General features: G+C 44.0%; 1 protein-coding gene across 4 annotated transcripts in view; it reads left to right on the top strand.

Annotated features, from left to right (window-relative positions):
* ZFAT (zinc finger and AT-hook domain containing) overlaps positions 1-16955 on the top strand; it is a 143324-nt gene that overhangs the window by 61240 nt on the left and 65129 nt on the right. For all 4 annotated transcript variants that reach the window (XM_081069896.1, XM_081069895.1, XM_081069898.1 and 1 more), the window contains exons 8-10: positions 6829-6916; positions 8726-8875; positions 10707-10880. In XM_081069896.1, coding sequence (XP_080926022.1) covers positions 6829-6916; positions 8726-8875; positions 10707-10880 — 412 coding nt within the window. The remainder of the gene's footprint in view (positions 1-6828; positions 6917-8725; positions 8876-10706; positions 10881-16955) is intronic.

The raw sequence follows: 16955 nt of genomic DNA on the forward strand, positions 1-16955 counted from the left end.
AACGGCTCAGGGAGATCACCGTAACCTCTTTCAAAGCGCTTCTGAAAGCCTGCATCAACACTGATGACCAGGGCACTGGCGACAGCCGCGGGGGGTTACAGGCCTCCCTTCTAGGATGCTCGCCTGGCCCACGCTTCCTATGTGAGGGTGTGGGAGTGCTGGGGTGACTGGAAGGGTCAAGGGAAGGGGAAGGACAGTGACAGGAGTGTGCCAAGAAGCCTCTAGCCGTGATGTAGTCTGGGCGGACATAAGGGCATTGGCTGGGTGGAAAGCTCAGCACAGCTTCACAGGGCCTGGAGCCCGTGGGCGCGTGAGCTTGGCAGGCGCTGCTTGGAACCCAGGTTTTTGGTGGCAAATGCATCCACACTGTTTGGTTGTGCAGAGGGACTTCTGTTTTTAAATATAAAGTACCCTTTTCCTAAGTGCTCTGGGGACCACCAGGCTCAGGAGACATCCTATAACAGTAACAGCAAGGACTCCACATAGGAATCTGGAAGCGTGTTCATTCAGATGCCCTTTTGGAGGTCCCCAGGGGCATTGGCCCAGAGAGGTCTTAGCAGAGGCTGAGTTGCATAACAACAAGCTAAGACCACAGCGGCAAAGCCTTTCAGATTTCAGTACTCACTCTCTTCCAAGCACTTTAAGTGTGTTTCTGTCAATAAACTTTAGTTTTTAGAGCACTTTTAGGTTTGCTGCGAAATTGAGCACGGAGTAGAGAGATTTCCCACATACGCTCTGTCCCCACACGTGCACACCCTCCCCACTGTTGATACCTACACCTCAGTGGTTTCTTACGATCCACGCACTTACATGGACATGTCATTGTCACCCCGAGTCCACAGGTGTACGTTAGGCCTCACTCTGGGTGGTGTCCATTGTGTTGTCCGTTATTTGGTGCTGTCCATTGTTTGGGCACATATGAAGGACATGCATTCATCATTATAGTATCACACTGAGTAGTTTCACTGCCCTAAACATCTCTGTGTTCTGCCAGTTCATCCCTCCCGCCCCCTACACCCTGACCACCATGGATTCTTTTAGTGTCTTCATCATTCTGCCTTTTCCAGAATATGAGATGGAATCATATAGTATGTAGCCTTTTCAGATTGGTTTCTTTCCCTTAGTAATATGTGTTTGAGTTTTTTCCACATATTTTTGGGGCTTGATCGTTTATTTCTTCTTAGTACCGAATCATATTCCATTGTCTCGAGAGACCCAATGTATCTTATTCATTTACTGAAGGGCATTTTAGTTGCTTCCAAGTTTTGGCAATTATGAATAAAGCTATTGCAGACATCTGTGTGCAAGTTGTTTTTCTGTTTGTTTGTTTGTTTGTGGATATAAGTTTTCCATTTATTTGGGTAAATACCAAGGAGCAGTTGCTGGATTTAATGATATGGATATGTTTAGTTTTGTGAGAAATTGTCAAACTGTCTTCCAAAGTGGCTGCACCATTTCGCATCCCCACCAACAATGAATAGAGTTCCCGTTGCTCCACATCCTCTGTAGCATTTGGTGTTGTCAGTTTTCTGGGTTTGGGTCATTCTAATAGGTGTGTAGTAGTGTCTCATTGTTATTTGATGACATGATGGGGATCAGTGTTTCATATGCTTACTTATCATCTGTTTAGTTTGTTTGGTGAGGTGTCTGTTTAGGTCTTTGGCATATCAGTTTTGTTTTGTTTTTTTTTTTTCCTACTGAGGTTTAAGTGTTCTTTGTGTATTTTGGATAACAGTCCTTTATCAGATACATCTTTTGTAAACATTTTCTGTCTGTGGCGGTTCCTCCCTCCCCCATTTTCTTGAGAGTGTCTTTTGCAGAGCATAACTTTTTAGTTTTAGTGAAGCCCTACTTATCATTTTTTTCTTTTGTGGATAACACCTTTGGTTATCTAAAAAGTCATCACCATGTTCAAGGTCAGCTAGATTTTCTCTGATGTGTTCTAGGAGTGTTATACTTTTGCATTTTATATGTAGGTGTACAATCCATTATGAGTTAATATTCGTGAAGGGTGTAAGGTCTGTGTCTAAATTCATTTTTTGCACATGGCTGTCCAGTTCCAGTACCATTTGTTGGGAAAACTATTTTTGTTCCATTGTATTTTGCTCCTGAGTGTTTGCTCCTGTGTCAAAGATCAGTTGACTGTATTTAAGTGGGTCTATTTCTGGATTTGTTTTCTGTTCTATTGATCTCTTTGACTATTCTTTCACCAATACCCACTGTTTTCACTGTAATTTTATAGTAAATCTTGAAGTTCAGTAGCGTCAGTCCTCTAACTTTGTTATCTAATACTGTGCTTGTTATTCTGGTTTTTTTTTTGCCTCTCTATGTAAACTTTATAATTAATACCCACAAAATAACTTTCTGGGATTTTGATTGGGATTGCTTGAATCTGAGATCAAATTGTGAAGAACTGACGTCTTGACAATATTGAGTCTTCCTATCTATGAACATAGAATAAGCTCTCCACTTATTTAGTTCGCATTTGATTTTTTTCATTAGAGTTTTGTCGTGTTTCTCATATAGAGCTTGCACATATTTTGTTAGAGTTATACCTAAGCATTTTATTTTGTGGAGGGCTAATGTAAATTGTGTTGTGTTTTAAATTTCAAATTCCACTTATTCATTGCTGGTATGTAGGCAGCAGTTGACTTTTGTATATTAATCTTGTTTCCTGTAACCTTGCTATAATCACTTATTAGTTCCAGGAGTATTGTGGTTAATTCTGTCAGAATTTCTACATAGATAAGCATGTCATCTGCAAACAAAGACAGTTATATCTCTCTCAATCAGTATCTCTTTTATTTCGTTTTCTTGTCTTATTACATAAGCTAGGACTCCCACTGTGATGTTTACAGTGAGCACCGGGAGGGGACACTGCTTTGTTTCTGATCTTAGTGGGGAAGCTTGTATTTTGTCACCATTAAGTAGGATGTGGTTTGTGGTTCTTTTTGTAGATATTCTTTATCAAGTTGAGGAAGTTCCCCTTTGTTCCTAGTTTACTGAAATTGTTGATCATGAATTGGTGTTGGATTTTTGCCAAATTCTTTTTCTGCCTCTATTGATATGATCATGTGATTTTTTTTATTGTTTTTATTTTTTTTTATCCTGTTGATGTGATGGATTACGTTAATTGATTTTAGAATGCTAACTCAGCCTTGCAAACCTGGGTTAGATAAGTCCTACTTGGTTGTGGTGTATAGTTCTTTGTATACATTGTTGGGCTCAATATGCTAATATTTTGTTGAGGAGTTTTGCATCTTTGTTCATTAGAAATATTGGCCTGTAATTCTTTTCTTCTCGTAATGTCTGTCTGTTTTTGGTACTAGGGTAATGCTGGCCTCATAGAATGAGTTAGGAAGTGTTCCTTTTGCTTTTATAAAGAACTGGTATAATTTCTTCCTTAATTGTTTGGTAGAATTCACTGGTGAACCCATCTGGGTGTTGTGCTTTTTATTTTGGAAGGTTATTAATTGTTGCTTCAATTTCTTTAGTAGATACAGGCCTATTCACACTGTGTATTTCTTTTTGTGGGAGTTTTGGCAGACTGTCTGTTAAGTAATTGGTATGTTTAACCTAGGTTGTCAAATTTGTGGACAAAGAGTTTCATCGTTTTCTTTTACTATCCTTTTAATGTCCATGGCATTTGTAGTATGCCCCCTTTTAATTTTTGGTGTTACCAATTTGTGTCCTTGTGTCCTTTATTCTCTTTCTCTCTCTCTCTCTCTCTCTCTCTCTCTCTCTCTCTCTCTCTCTCTCTCTCTCTCTCTCTCTCTTTTCTTTTTTAAATTAGTTAGCCTGGCTAGAGTCTTAATCATTGTATCGATCTTTTCAAAGAACCAGCTTTGGTTCTGTTAATTTTCTATTTTCAATTTCATTGATTTCTGTTCTAATTTTTATTTCTTGTCTTCTGTCTACTTTGGATTTAATTTACTCTTCTTTTTCTACTTTCCGAAGGTGGAAGCTTAGATGATCGATTTTAGATTTTCTTTTCTAATATATGCCTACAATGCTATAAATTTCCCCTAAGCACAGCTTTCACTGCTTTCTATGGATTTTGATAAGTTTTTTTCATGTTTATTTAGTTCAAAATGTTTTTAGTTTAAAAAGGTTTCTTGAGATTTTTTTCCCCCTTTGATTCATGTGTTATTTAGAAATGGGGTGTTTAAAAAATAAAAAAAATAAAAATGGGGTGTTTGATCTGTATTTGTTTTGGGATATTCCAGCTATCTTTCTGTTTTTGATTTCTCATTTAATCCATTGTGGTCTGCCAGCAGACATTGTATGATTTCTGTTCATTTCAATTTGCTGGTTTTCCTGTTTCCCCTGAGGGCAGGCCTTGTTAAGAAGACCAGAATATTCTGGTGTATTTCAAAATGGTTCTTTTCCCCTCTCTCTGCCAGAAACAAGAGAGAATATTTCCCTGCTATTGACTGTGAGAACAGGGTTGAGCTCCTGAAGGTAAAACTCACAAAAGTTTGGGGGTCCTCATACGACTGGGTCCCCTGGAATTTTTAGCTCTCATAGTTTTACTGGTTCTCAGGGAGGTTTGTGCTTGTGGATTTTTGTCCCAGTAAGTTGTAGTTCTCTGATTTTATCTGTATACCCGTCTAACTTGGGGGACAGTGGTTTGTCCTATGACCACGTCTCTTGTGGATCTAAGAAGAATTGTTACATTTTCAGTTCGTTCAAATTTTCATTTGTTGTTAGGATGGAGTGGGGCCTTTCCAAACTTCTTACATGCCACACTGGAAACTGGATGTCTAGTTTATGAGTTTTCAGTCTCCTTTATCCTCCTAGCAGTCCTATCAAGGAGGCAGTTTTTATTGCAATTTTGAAGAAACTAAGACACTAACATGTTAAATCACTTGCCCCAAGTTGCCCCAGCTGGTACGTGGTGAAACCGGGATTTGAACACAGGGACTCTGAGCCCCGAGTCTACTCCTGGTCACTATCTCAAAGGAGCAAGTGCTGTGGAGTTCAGAGGTCTAGTTTGGACGTCCAGCTCTCCTCTCTGGTGCTGTGACCTTGGCAATCTCTTAAACACCGTGTGTTGGGCCATGTAAAGTACTTTGCACAAAGCTGTGCTTGCAGTAAATTCTTAAGATATGGTGACTATTGTCACTGTCATTGGTGGTATGAATAGGCTGCATTTTGGGGTGGCTGTGAGGATTGCATTCATTGACCAACACACGGAAGACTCTTGTGTCATGGAGAGCTCACAGTGGATACTCATTAAATGGCTTCAATGGCGGGGATCGGTCCCCCTGTCAACCCAAGTGAGATAGACTATGTTTACATCGTCCAGGACACACACGGCTCAACACATTCCTTGCAGTCATGGCTCTTGCATGTCTTGTTTTTGTTTATGGTCCATTGGGATGCTCAGTGTCCTCACTTACCACTGGGTTTTGGCGCTCTGTAAGATGTGGGTGTGTGAAGCTTGTTAATACCGGTCACACTTTGGAGGCTTGTTGTGGGGGTGCCAATGTTTCTCTGCCCAACACGCGTGCACTGATGCCGCCTCACTGGGTTGTCTTCCCTGCTGGGGACACTGAGGTTGAGAGCCAGAATGTAGCCCATCTGCACAGCCTTCCATTGTCCAGTGACTGATAGCCTCTCACTCCACCGTCTGAAGTACAAGGTGGCGTCCAGCCGCTGTCCTTTTTTCTTCCTCAGCTCAAGCACTCTGTTAGCTTCCCAGGCTGCCATAACAAAGCTCCACACGCTGAGTGGCTTATACAACAGTTAGTTACCGTCTCCCAGTTCTAGAGTCGAGGAGTCCCAAGTTCAAGATGGTAATAGTGTCGCTTCTTCTGAGGGCTGTGAGGGAGAATGTGTTTCAGGACTCTCCTTGCTGGCAGTCTTTGGTATTCCTTGGCTTGTATACTTGTCACCCGTCCTTCTGCCTTCATCTTCACGTGGCCCTCTCCCTAGGTTCATGTCTGTGTTCAAATTCCCCCTTTTTATAAGGACACCAGTCATATTGGATTAGAGCCCGCCCTGATGACCTCATCTTAAAGAATTACATCTACAATGACCCTATTTCCAAATAAGGTCTGAGGCATTAGAGCTTAGGACTGCCGCATGGGAATTTGGGGGGAACACAGTTCAACCCATAACACCCACCCTCTGGGAAAATTGTCATGTGAAACAGCCCTAAAGTGAGCTCTGAGAGAAAAGGTGGATGAGCGGAGGCCATTGATCATTCACAGAAGCGTGTCCCTAACTGAGCATGGTGTACCTTAGCCGGCTTGGTGAGGCTAGCGGCTGTGCAGAATGAGCGCGAGGGACACGGCCTGGGGTGGTCCAGGAGCCCAGGTGAGCGTCCGTACATTGGTTCCAACTCTCATTCTTCCTCTCAAACCCAGGGCTCGTAGCACTTGGCCTCATTTTCTTAATCTGTAACATCAGCATAATAATGTCTGTCCATCGAGAGTGTTCATGAATCTCAGTATTATATCTTCTATCAACCCCACACACGCCAAGCATTAAGTGCTGGTGGACATGCTATGCGCTGGGAGCAGAGCTGGTGTACGCGGCTGACTCGAGGCCGAGCCCTGCCGGGTACCAGCCGGGCACCTCTGCAGGACCGGCATCTCTGAGTCCATCCCTCCCTCTGAAATGGTGGTGATGCCATTCCCCTCCCACTCTTGAGCTTGCCAGGCTGTGTGTGCCAGGAGCAGGCTGCATGTCACATTCTTGGAAAGGTGTACTGCGCGTCTGGCTTGGATGGTGGTGATGGCGGTGGTGGTGGTGGTGGTGATGTGTCCACAGAGCCCAGGTTAAAATAGAACAGCCAACTGATTATGCTCTCTTTCTGTTAAGGACAAAAGGAGTTACTCTTGTCCTGTGTGTGAAAAGTCTTTTTCAGAAGATCGGTTGATAAAGTCACATATCAAGACGAACCATCCCGGTAAGGTTATAACGTTTAGAGTGGGGTATTAATGTGAAAATCCTTATGTTTATTTTAAAAGATAGAGTTACATATCACCTGCACTAATGAAAATAAAGAGAGCTAAAGGTATCAGTCAATTCAAGGGAAACAATCATCTTTATTTAAAGCTGGGCATTTATGTAATTATTTACTTCATTTTATCCTTTTATCTGGTCTTCATATACATCTCCCTGCAGTCTCATGAGTCCTGTCCCCTTTTTAATCTGAACTTTAAATGCTTGCACTTGGGCCACTACCAGTGTCCGTGTGACACAGATCCTACCCCAGGTGCCTATGTCGGCCCTTCCAGAAGTTTGTGTTGCCCAGCATGGTGGTTTATGAGGGCTGTGGGCCCGCTCCCAGGCTAAGGAACCTCACTGAGTTGGAATGACCATCACCTTTGGTCTTTTCAGCCCCATGCCACTCAGATGTGTGAGACTTGAGCTGCGTGGGCATTCAATTCTCACTGCCGGGGACACATCTTCATTCTTCCTGTTAATTCCTGTTTATTATGTTCTCTCTCAGAGCCCTGCTCTTGGGGAGGCTTTGGTTGCCCCAGTCTGGGGGAGGGCCCCTGCTATGCCTCCATAATGGCCCACATACCGTGTTTCCCTGAAAATAAGACCTAGGCGGACCATCAGCTCTAATGCATCTTTTGGAGCAAAAATTAATGTAAGACCCAGTCTTATATTATGTAAGACTCAGTATTATATTGCATTGTATTATATTATACTATACTATACTATTCTATACTATATTATATTTATTATATTATATTATATTAATTCCCAGTCTTATATTAAAATAAGACCCGATCTTATATTAATTTTTGCTCTAAAAGACGCAGTAGAGCTGATGGTCCGGCTAGGTCTTAGTTTCGGGCCAACACGGTACCCCTTGTGGCGTAGAGATTGGCACTCTCCCCACTGCCCCTTAACGTTCTTGGGGTGGGACTCCCATGAATCCACCACTCAGCTTCCTCAGTTGTCTACAGTTTGCCAAAATTATTTCCTGTATCAGTCCCCCTAAACTTTGTTTTCTAGAATATTTTTTTAAAAGTATATCCAAGACATCATGTTATTTCACCATATAAAAAAAAAACAACCTTCAAAATGCATCTTTAATTAATGAGGGTTTTGTCCTCATAACCACCATATTACCATTAAAACCAACAGAATTCACAGTAATCCCTTTTTACCATCTAATATTAGTCCATTTAAAATTTCCCCAATTGACACAAGATTTTTCATTACAGTTGGCTTGTGTGAATCAGGGTCCAAGCGTTATGCTTTTAGCTATTATGTCACTTAAGCTTCTTGTATTCTCATAGGACACCTCTGTCCCAGCTTTTTCCCCCCATGACATTGATTTATTGGAGAAACGGTTGCTTTTCCTATAAACGGCTTCACATTCTGCATTTGCCTGACTATTGCCTCATGAGACTGTTTCTCTAGCCCTCACATTTTATGTAAATGGATATTTAGATCTGAGACTCTTAGATTCTGGATTACCTTTTTAGGCAAAAATCCTATCATGTGACACCATGAGGCACTTCCTTGATTTGCCACCTCTGGGCTTCTAGAATATTTTTTTAAAAGTATATCCCAGACATCATGTTATTTCACCATATATATATATATATATATAAAACAACCTTCAAAATGCATCTTTAATTAATAAGGATTTTTGTCCTTATTCATTCAGGTGCTATTATGAGGTTTATTAACATTGAACTTGAACCGAGGTTTTTTTTGGCTGCTTCTCATGATCATCCTGCTTGTTTTCTAGAGGTCTCCATGAGTACCATCTCCGAGGTGCTTGGGAGGAGGGTTCAGCTGAAAGGGCTAATTGGAAAGAGAGCCATGAAGTGCCCGTATTGTGATTTCTATTTCATGAAGAATGGCTCCGACCTGCAGCGTCATATTTGGGCTCATGAAGGTGAGTTGTCATCTTTCCGACTGCAGCGCCCTTTGAGTTTTGTGCTTGTGTGCTTCCTGTGGGAGTACAGTAGGAAGAAGCATGTCTTCAAGTCTCCTGCAGTTAGAATTTATTCAGCACACTGAGAAGTGTGCCCATCCCCCCGCTACGATCAGTGATTTAAATCATTACTTATTTAGTTGCAATTGCAGTGATCGGGGGTGTGCAATTCTTCATAGCTCTTGTTGCAGTTGGAACGAAATAAATCACCGTGACTCCTGTGCTCAAAAGTGAGCATCAGGAGAACAGAAACAGCCCCGAGTCAGTCATGGCAGTAACCGGTGCCTGCCACAGTACACTGAGCATGGCAGGCGCTGAGCAGATGTTGGTATGTGAATGAAGGAAGGAGAGGGGGACGGCAGAGCCCTCTCATACTGGCTGTGTGGAGCGCCGTTATTCTCGTGGAGGAAGAATTCAGAAGGCGGGAGGGCTGTGTGCAGATGAAGTAGTGGAAGGAGGAATGGAATCTGTGCTTTTGGGGTGCTTGCCTGTGAAGGGAAGGGTTGGGGCGCAGTCTCTGGGACTTTGGGAAGTGGGAGGTCAGGATACTGTTGGAGACAGCAGGCCGCCAGGTTTGTTTTCTCACCCTGGGGAAGGACTAGGCTCTCCTGGGGATGAGGCCCTGAGCCTCATCCTTGGGGGTCCTTGGGGGTGGGGAGAGCCCTTGTAGACAGCTGACAGGTCCCTTCCTGCAAGTTGGGGACCTGGACTTCCGGGAGCAGGAAGACAAGGCAGCCCTAGAGCCGGAGGAAGGACTGAGTCTTTTCTACAAATGGGGTAAAGATGCCCTATGGTTAGGCCCCAGGGAAGGAACCATTAGGAAGGGAGAGACTAAGTTCAGTAAGGAGGACAGTGGGAGGGAGTGGGAACCCAGCCGAGGCAGAAGGAGCTGAGATCAAAGCCATGTCTGAGAGATACTTTTGCAGGGACCAGCACACTTGCACCCCAGCTCTGTGCCCCTGGGCTCATCCCACAGCCTTGTTCAAGCCTGCCGTCCTCAACTGCAAAGTCCTAGGGAGTGTGCATAAGGAGTGAAGATGCCGGCACAGCACGATTTGTCTGTTACACCCTGTGCTCAGGTTCAGGCACAACTCCCCCTCCCCCCACAGCTGGTCACACCAGGTGGCAGTGGCCTTTGTGGTCCTCTGCATTTCCCTCCACAGAGCAGGCAGGGGCCGGGGCTGCTCAGCTTCAAGCCAGCCCTCCGTGTTGACCGGAGCAGGCCCTCAGGCGATGTTTGTTGAGTGAAAGAAGGGCAGCTGAATGCCAAATGCCCCCCGAGTCCCAGTCATTACCCGACAACAACTAGTGTTGTAAGGCTCTGCTGATTTTATGAATAAAATATGCCTGAGCGCATTGAGTTTTGCGAAGGCCTCGATTCCTTCCATTTTGTTCAGTTTAACTCAGTTCAGTTGAATTGAATGAACGTCTGCTGAGTACACTGCTCGGGGTCTGCGCCCGCGAGGGTCCCAGCCGGAGGGGACAGGCCCGTGAGAACACGTCACTGTGGTGCTGTTCTGTGAGCAGCACAGCTCGTGCAGACTTGCAGGATTGGGCACCGTGCTAGGGAAGCCAGGACATGTCCTGGGGAAAGTCGGAGCAGGCTGCAGAGTGGAGCCCTGGCAGACCCAGGAGAGGGCAGCTCCATCGGAAGGAACAGCCTGGGTAAGAGCGTGGCGTGGGCAAGCGTGTGGCGTTTAGGGACGAACCGGGGCCCTGCTTTATTCAAAATGGGTGTGTGTGTGTGTGTGTGTGTGTGTGTGTCTATATATGCTGTTTTTCTCTCTGGTAGGTGTGAAACCCTTCAAATGTTCTTTGTGTGAGTATGCAACTCGCAGCAAGAGTAATCTGAAGGCTCACATGAACCGTCACAGCACGGAGAAAACCCACCTGTGTGACATGTGTGGCAAGAAATTCAAGTCAAAAGGGACGTTGAAAAGTCACAAGCTCCTTCACACTGCTGATGGTGAGTAAATGGCTCCGAAGTGAGTTTTTCCCCCTGAACGTGTGGTTTGAAGTCCACTCCTAGTGCAGCAGAAACTGCTGATGTGCCTGGAGGCAGGAGAGGGGGTGTGTCTTTTAGAATTTCTATTGTGAAAGGCAGTGGATACCTCACCTGCTTCCTCAGTGCCCTGTGCTCAGTGCTGGAGCCAGGCCGGCTCCCCCAGTGCTCGGGAAACACTGTGCGTGTGAGTGTGTGAGAGAGAATGTGTGTGAGAGTATGTATGAGTGTTTTTGTGTATGACCGTGTGCATGTGAGAGTGTGTGGGAATGTGTATATGTGTGCCTGTGTGTGTGCTCACATGTGTACAATGTGCGGTGGCTGTGGGATTGTGCTGGGAATGAGGCATCCTCACGAGGCCTTGATTTTTTATTCTAGAAGTTTTGATCCTCTTCAAGCCTCCTTCCCCATGTGAGCCTGAGGACCTTGATCACACCTAACCTGATGTTTCCTGTCATCCAAGCTTTGTCAGGGTTTCCATGTTCAGTCCAAAATGGGGCTGAGTCTAAAATACAAACAACATTGGGGCAGATTTGACCTTGATCAAGTGTACTTAAGTGGACTTAATTTCATTCATTCATTAAGAACCAGCGATTGAGTTCTTACTATGTGCCAGCTGTGCAAGTAGTTTCTAGGGGTACAGGGTTGCTAAGGAGCAGTTCCTGCCTTCAAGGAGTTTGCAGTCTGGTGGGGAGGAAAGGAACACACTGGTGTAGTAATGACAGGTGCTGCCATGGGTGGGAGCACAGGGGCTCCGGAGATGGGTGGGTGGAAGGGGCTGCAGGCAGTGGTTGCAGTGGCCAAAAAGGTCACCTTGAGGGGGATGGGTAGAGGGAAGGAAGGAAGATTTATTTTAGGAAGACAGGCAGCTAAACCATAAAAGACCTTTAACATTTTGCATTTTCCTCTAAAAGCCAATTGTGTGAGGAACTAGTGAATGTCTCTATGTAATGAGATTAATAAAGTATGTTTATAAGTATATTGTTATTTTAGCAGAATTAGATACAAGAATAGGAGTTCATTATAAATATCAAAATGATTTCTACAAAGATTTTTTTGATTTCAGAGCTTAGAGGATGATAAAGCCCTTAGGCCCTCCCTTTGTTTTAAGAATGTTCTGGGGAGTCCGTCCCATTGTATGTGCATTGGAAGGATCTGGGCAAGAATTTGGTTGGGCCTCGCAGGGCTCAGTGAAGAGGCCGAATGGTTAGCTGGGATTCGGCAGAATTAGGAACCGAGGCTTGACTAATGTCAAGCAGAAACCAGAGCCGTAGCTATTCAAATTTCAGCAGCATGCTTGTAAAAAAAAAAAAAAATAATAATAATAAAAATATCCATATTCAAAACAATAAAATTAGTGATAGTAAAGCAGTCATATCCTGAGTAATGGAAGCAATGAGTCATGTAATTATTTATGAATTCTGTACCTCCGCAAACAATAAACCTTACTGATTTTTTTGTTGTTGTTATGCTGCAAAAGAAGGACACGAGGCCCTAACATTTCTTGGGTCTCTTTTATTTTAGTCTTAATACTCTGTGAGTTTCAAACACGGGTGTTGTGGAAGCAGAGCTGCCAATGTGGCTTCATCTGGTCCGACTCTGAGATCACTTCTTCCCCACCCTGCTAGGACTCTCTTATGTTTCTCCTTTGACACTTAGCAGAGTCTCATGTTTTCTCAAAACCAACTTGGTAAGTGGAGTCCTGGATCATTAGACCACTTGTTCTGTTCTGACTGCACTGATGATCTGTTGTGTAGCTTTAGGCTATTCTTTCCCTTTTTAATTTTAAGAAAGTTTTGAAAAAGGTTTAGTTACATCTCTTATTCATTTGTCATAGTATGCATATATTATCTTGTTGATTCCTAAAAGCTCTTTGGATCTCAATTCTTTGTCGTAATTTGCAGATATTTCTTCCAGCTTATCATTTGCTTTTACATTTTGTTTACAGTACCTTTTTAGGTACAGAAGTTGAATATCTTCGCATGTATAAATTTATCTTTTTCTTTGCTTTTTTCCCCCCCATGATTTCTCCACACTAAAAGAAACCTTCCCCACCTTAAGGGGAAATTCTTTTGTATTTTCCTTAAGTCTTATTTTATGGTTTCATAACATTTATGAAATGCAATATTCTTGAAAGTTATTTTGGTGTATGGTGTGTGGTCGGAATCTTTGTTTCTAAGCAGTTACCAATTGACCCAGCATATTTATAGCAAAATCGATCCTTTCCAATTTATTTTTGAAATGCTAGAAGTTTTCAAGATCTTGGGTCTTTTCTGAGATTTGGGTCTGTTTGAATATCTTTGTTCTAGTACATTGTTTTATGAGATACTGTTTTAATAACTAAAATTGTATTATGATAACACATATGTTACTCTTTTTTTCTTTTTGTTTTTATGGGCATCTCTTAGTTCTTCTCATTTAATTATTATTCCTTTGGATAATCTTTGGAATGGTTTGGTCAAGGTAAGAAAAGTATCTTCCCTTCCATAAAAGAAGGACACACACCCCCCTCGTCCACTCCAGTGGGTGGCCTTGTGAACCATGTGACATCTGAAACATGCTTTGACGTCATTAGGGAAGTGTGTCTGCAGTAGTGATAGCCTTCAGGAAACTCTAGCCTGTAACCAAAGAATTAGCTCTTTATTTAAAAGCAAACATTACTTCAGAGCCATCCTGAAAATGATTGGTTTTGAGTGTATTTTTTGTATCAGTAACAATTCAACAGATTATTCCATAGCAGGTAGAGCTAGGGAGGCCTGGGTTTGAGTCTTGCCTGCTACCGCCTAGGAGGGTGTCTTTGGTCAGCCTACTCTGCTGAGCCTCAGTTTTCTCATCAGTAAAATGGGGAGAATTACACTACACTGGCCTAATGGATTTGAGGATCGGATGACAGAAGATGCGCCCCTGCTCACCTGGGCTCCCCTGCTTTCTGCTGCTCCTTCTCAGTCTCTTTCTGGATCCTTCTTAGCTCTGAGCTCTACAGCTTAGAAGGCTACAGGGCCCAGTCCGTGGACATTCTTTCTAGACTCACACCCTAAGTGACCTCTGTAGTCCACGGCTTTCACCACTTGTACAGATAGCGTCCCCACTTCTATTCCCAGCCCTGCCCTCTCCCTTGCGTTCCAAGCCCTGTTTCTGCAACTGCCCACTCAGCGTCTGCACCGGGAGGTCTAGGAGGCACCTCAGACTTCATTCGTGCAGCACTCGAGCTCCTGGGTTTCCCCAAACCCAGGGGCGGTTGGCAGGCTCTGTAAAGAGACAGTAAACGTGTCAGGTTTTGAGTGCCACATGAGGTTTCTGCTGCATAGTCTTTGTTTTTTTGTTGGTTTTGTTTGGTTTCTACACACCTGGGAAAGCTGTGCTTAACTCCTAGCTGTACAGAAGCAGGCAGCAGGCCGGATTTGGCGGATAAGCTGTCGTTGGCCACGCCCTGCTGTGCCCCAGCTCGGTCAGTGGCAGCTCCTTTTCAGTTGCTCTGGTCAAAACTTAGGGGCCTTCTTGACTCGTCTTGTTCATCCCACATGTGGGCCATTGGCAAATCCTGTGTGTTCTCCCTTCACCGTGATCCAGAATTCTGCCCTTTCTCAGCACCCTGGCAGCATGGTTTTTGTACAAGCTTCCAGCCTCCTAACGCCCTCCCTCGCCTGCCCTTGTCCCCACAGCCCATTCTCAAACAGTGGCCACAAATGGCAGAGGAACAGCTCACCTCCTTCCGGGGACCTGTCTGACGCTCCACTCTGCCTGACTCTCACCTCTGCAGACATTATCAGTCTCCTGCCTTTCCTCAGACCTGCCAGGTATAGGCCCATCTCCGGGCACTTGCCCTCCCTCTGCCTGGCATGTTCTCCCCCCAGATACCTTCGTGGACACCGGGTTCATGGCTTCAGATCTTTACTCAGGCTCCCTTCCTCAGGATGGCCTTCCCTAGTGACTGTGTGTTATAACATCTCACACCCACCAAATCGGCCAAACTCCCGGTATTTCTTATGTTTTCCTTCTGGGCTTATCTTTCTCTCACATACTCTATAGTTTCCTTATTTATCCCTGTTTCGTCTCTGCCGTTAGAACTCCCCTGCCAATTACTTCATACTCTCTTCTAATATTCCTACTGCTTCTCCTTAGACCTTTCTCTAATATGCAATATAATTCCCTCATTATTACTTTGCTGCATCTGCCACTAGACGGTAAGCTCCACACGCAGGGATTTGTGACTTCTTTCTTTGTTTTGTATCTTCAGCACCTAAAACGGTGCCTGATTTATAGAAGGTGTTTGTTGATTGCATTTTAGTTGATTGAATGTGTGAAGAAAAAAAAAGTAAAGTGCGCTGCATAAAGTGGTCGGGACATAGTAGCACTCAAAAAGCGCCAATTATTTTACCCACGTCATCTCTCAGATAGTTACAGTAAACCAAATGCTTGTGAATTCGATATTTTAAAATATGGTAGAGGAACTCACTCTTCAACAAATCTTGGGCAACTTTTAATGGAGTAAAAAGGAACTGAGTAATCACCCTCTCCTTTACCTGCTTGTGAATCTAATTTTTCACCTTTATTGGCTTCTGTAAAAGAGGTACCCCTGTTTCTTCACTCCTGTTTCCCAAAGGAGCTCATTACTATGCCTTGGAAGGAGTAGGTCAGTGTGGGTGAAGGTTTCAGTTAAGAAAGGTGTGCTGGTCAATATGTACAAAGAGAGACATTGATTTACAAGGTACCCAGTGAAACCCTTCGCATGCATGCCAACAGTGTGTAAGAATTTAAGTGGAAAAACCCTGCTCTAACACAGTTCCCCCTTTTGACTTTTAAAGAGGGTCGAGAGGTTTATGCCTGATTTTGCTCACCTGTAGAGATGGGAAAGGTTAAATGGTACCCATGGCTTTATATTATGTAATCAATCTCATCATGAAATAAAAAGCTCTTTTAAGTTCAGTGCCAGTTCCATTGGGTCCCCCGGCCCCCTAATGTAACCTACCCTCATACACTTGCAATAAGAAGTTCTCTGGTAAATTTTACCAAGAGGAATTATCCAAGCTTCAAGCACTCTTATGTGTGTAATAATTAGACAAGTAGAGAGCTGAGTGTGTAAATTAGGTCTGAGTGGTGGAAGTCCTGTTTCTTTCCTCGCTTCAGTTTATAGAAAGAGACCCTATGGCTGCACGTTGAAATAGTCTAGGAGAATAAGCGTGGAGTTTTTTCTTCCTTCTTTCCTCTAGAAAGCAGAATCACTCAAGGTAAAGCAGTACCACTAGTCCGTGGTCTCTGCTTCTAAAAACATACCCTCTCGGACCAGGAAGTTACTAGAAAATGGTACCCGAGCAACCAGCTGGGTGTTCTTACCAAGTTCATTTACTAGGGTTCAGGGACACTGGTCTCTCTGCACATGCTCGTCTCTCTCATCCTTCCTCCAGCTCACCCCTGGAGAAAAGGTTAAGGGGCTGGGGTCTGAGTGGGGGCCGCTGCGTGAACATGGCAGGTTTCTGTGGCTTATCTTGACGGGCTATTGTCCGGTGGTGGGCAGAAGAGGGGAGGGCTGCTGTCAGGGCCCAGGCTGCCTTTTTATCTGTGCATCTACCTGAAGCTCTTTTTCGCAGGTTTTTATAAACGGTAAGATCCACTAGGAATAACTGAACCCATGCTGTGAAATGAACCTTTCAGTTTACCGAACACTTAGCTTAGACTAATCTACAGATTGAACTATTGAATAAAGCTCAGTTACCTAAAACACCCCCAGGCTCAAGGAGTCTCAGCTGTGAACACGGGGTACGTGTTCTGGAATCTAATTCTGGTGCTCGCTCTTTCCTGGTTTTTTTTTTCCCTGCCTCGGTGTTGCCTTTTGTTTCTTTCCATATCTCGTACTGATCCAATCCTTGTAGTTTCCAAACTGATGTACTAATCACAGGCAATCATCAGTCTCTAAGTCTGTGGTCGCTCGCAGTTCAGCCTGTAAAGTACGGCAGCTTCTTAAACTGTATTTTTGTTGCTGTAGCCATTGCTGTTCTGACTTGCCATTGCCGAAATCTCCCCAGGTGCTGGAGCTCTCCC

Source organism: Rhinolophus hipposideros, assembly GCF_964194185.1.
Source record: "Rhinolophus hipposideros genome assembly, chromosome: 13".
Classification (NCBI taxonomy): domain Eukaryota; kingdom Metazoa; phylum Chordata; class Mammalia; order Chiroptera; family Rhinolophidae; genus Rhinolophus; species Rhinolophus hipposideros.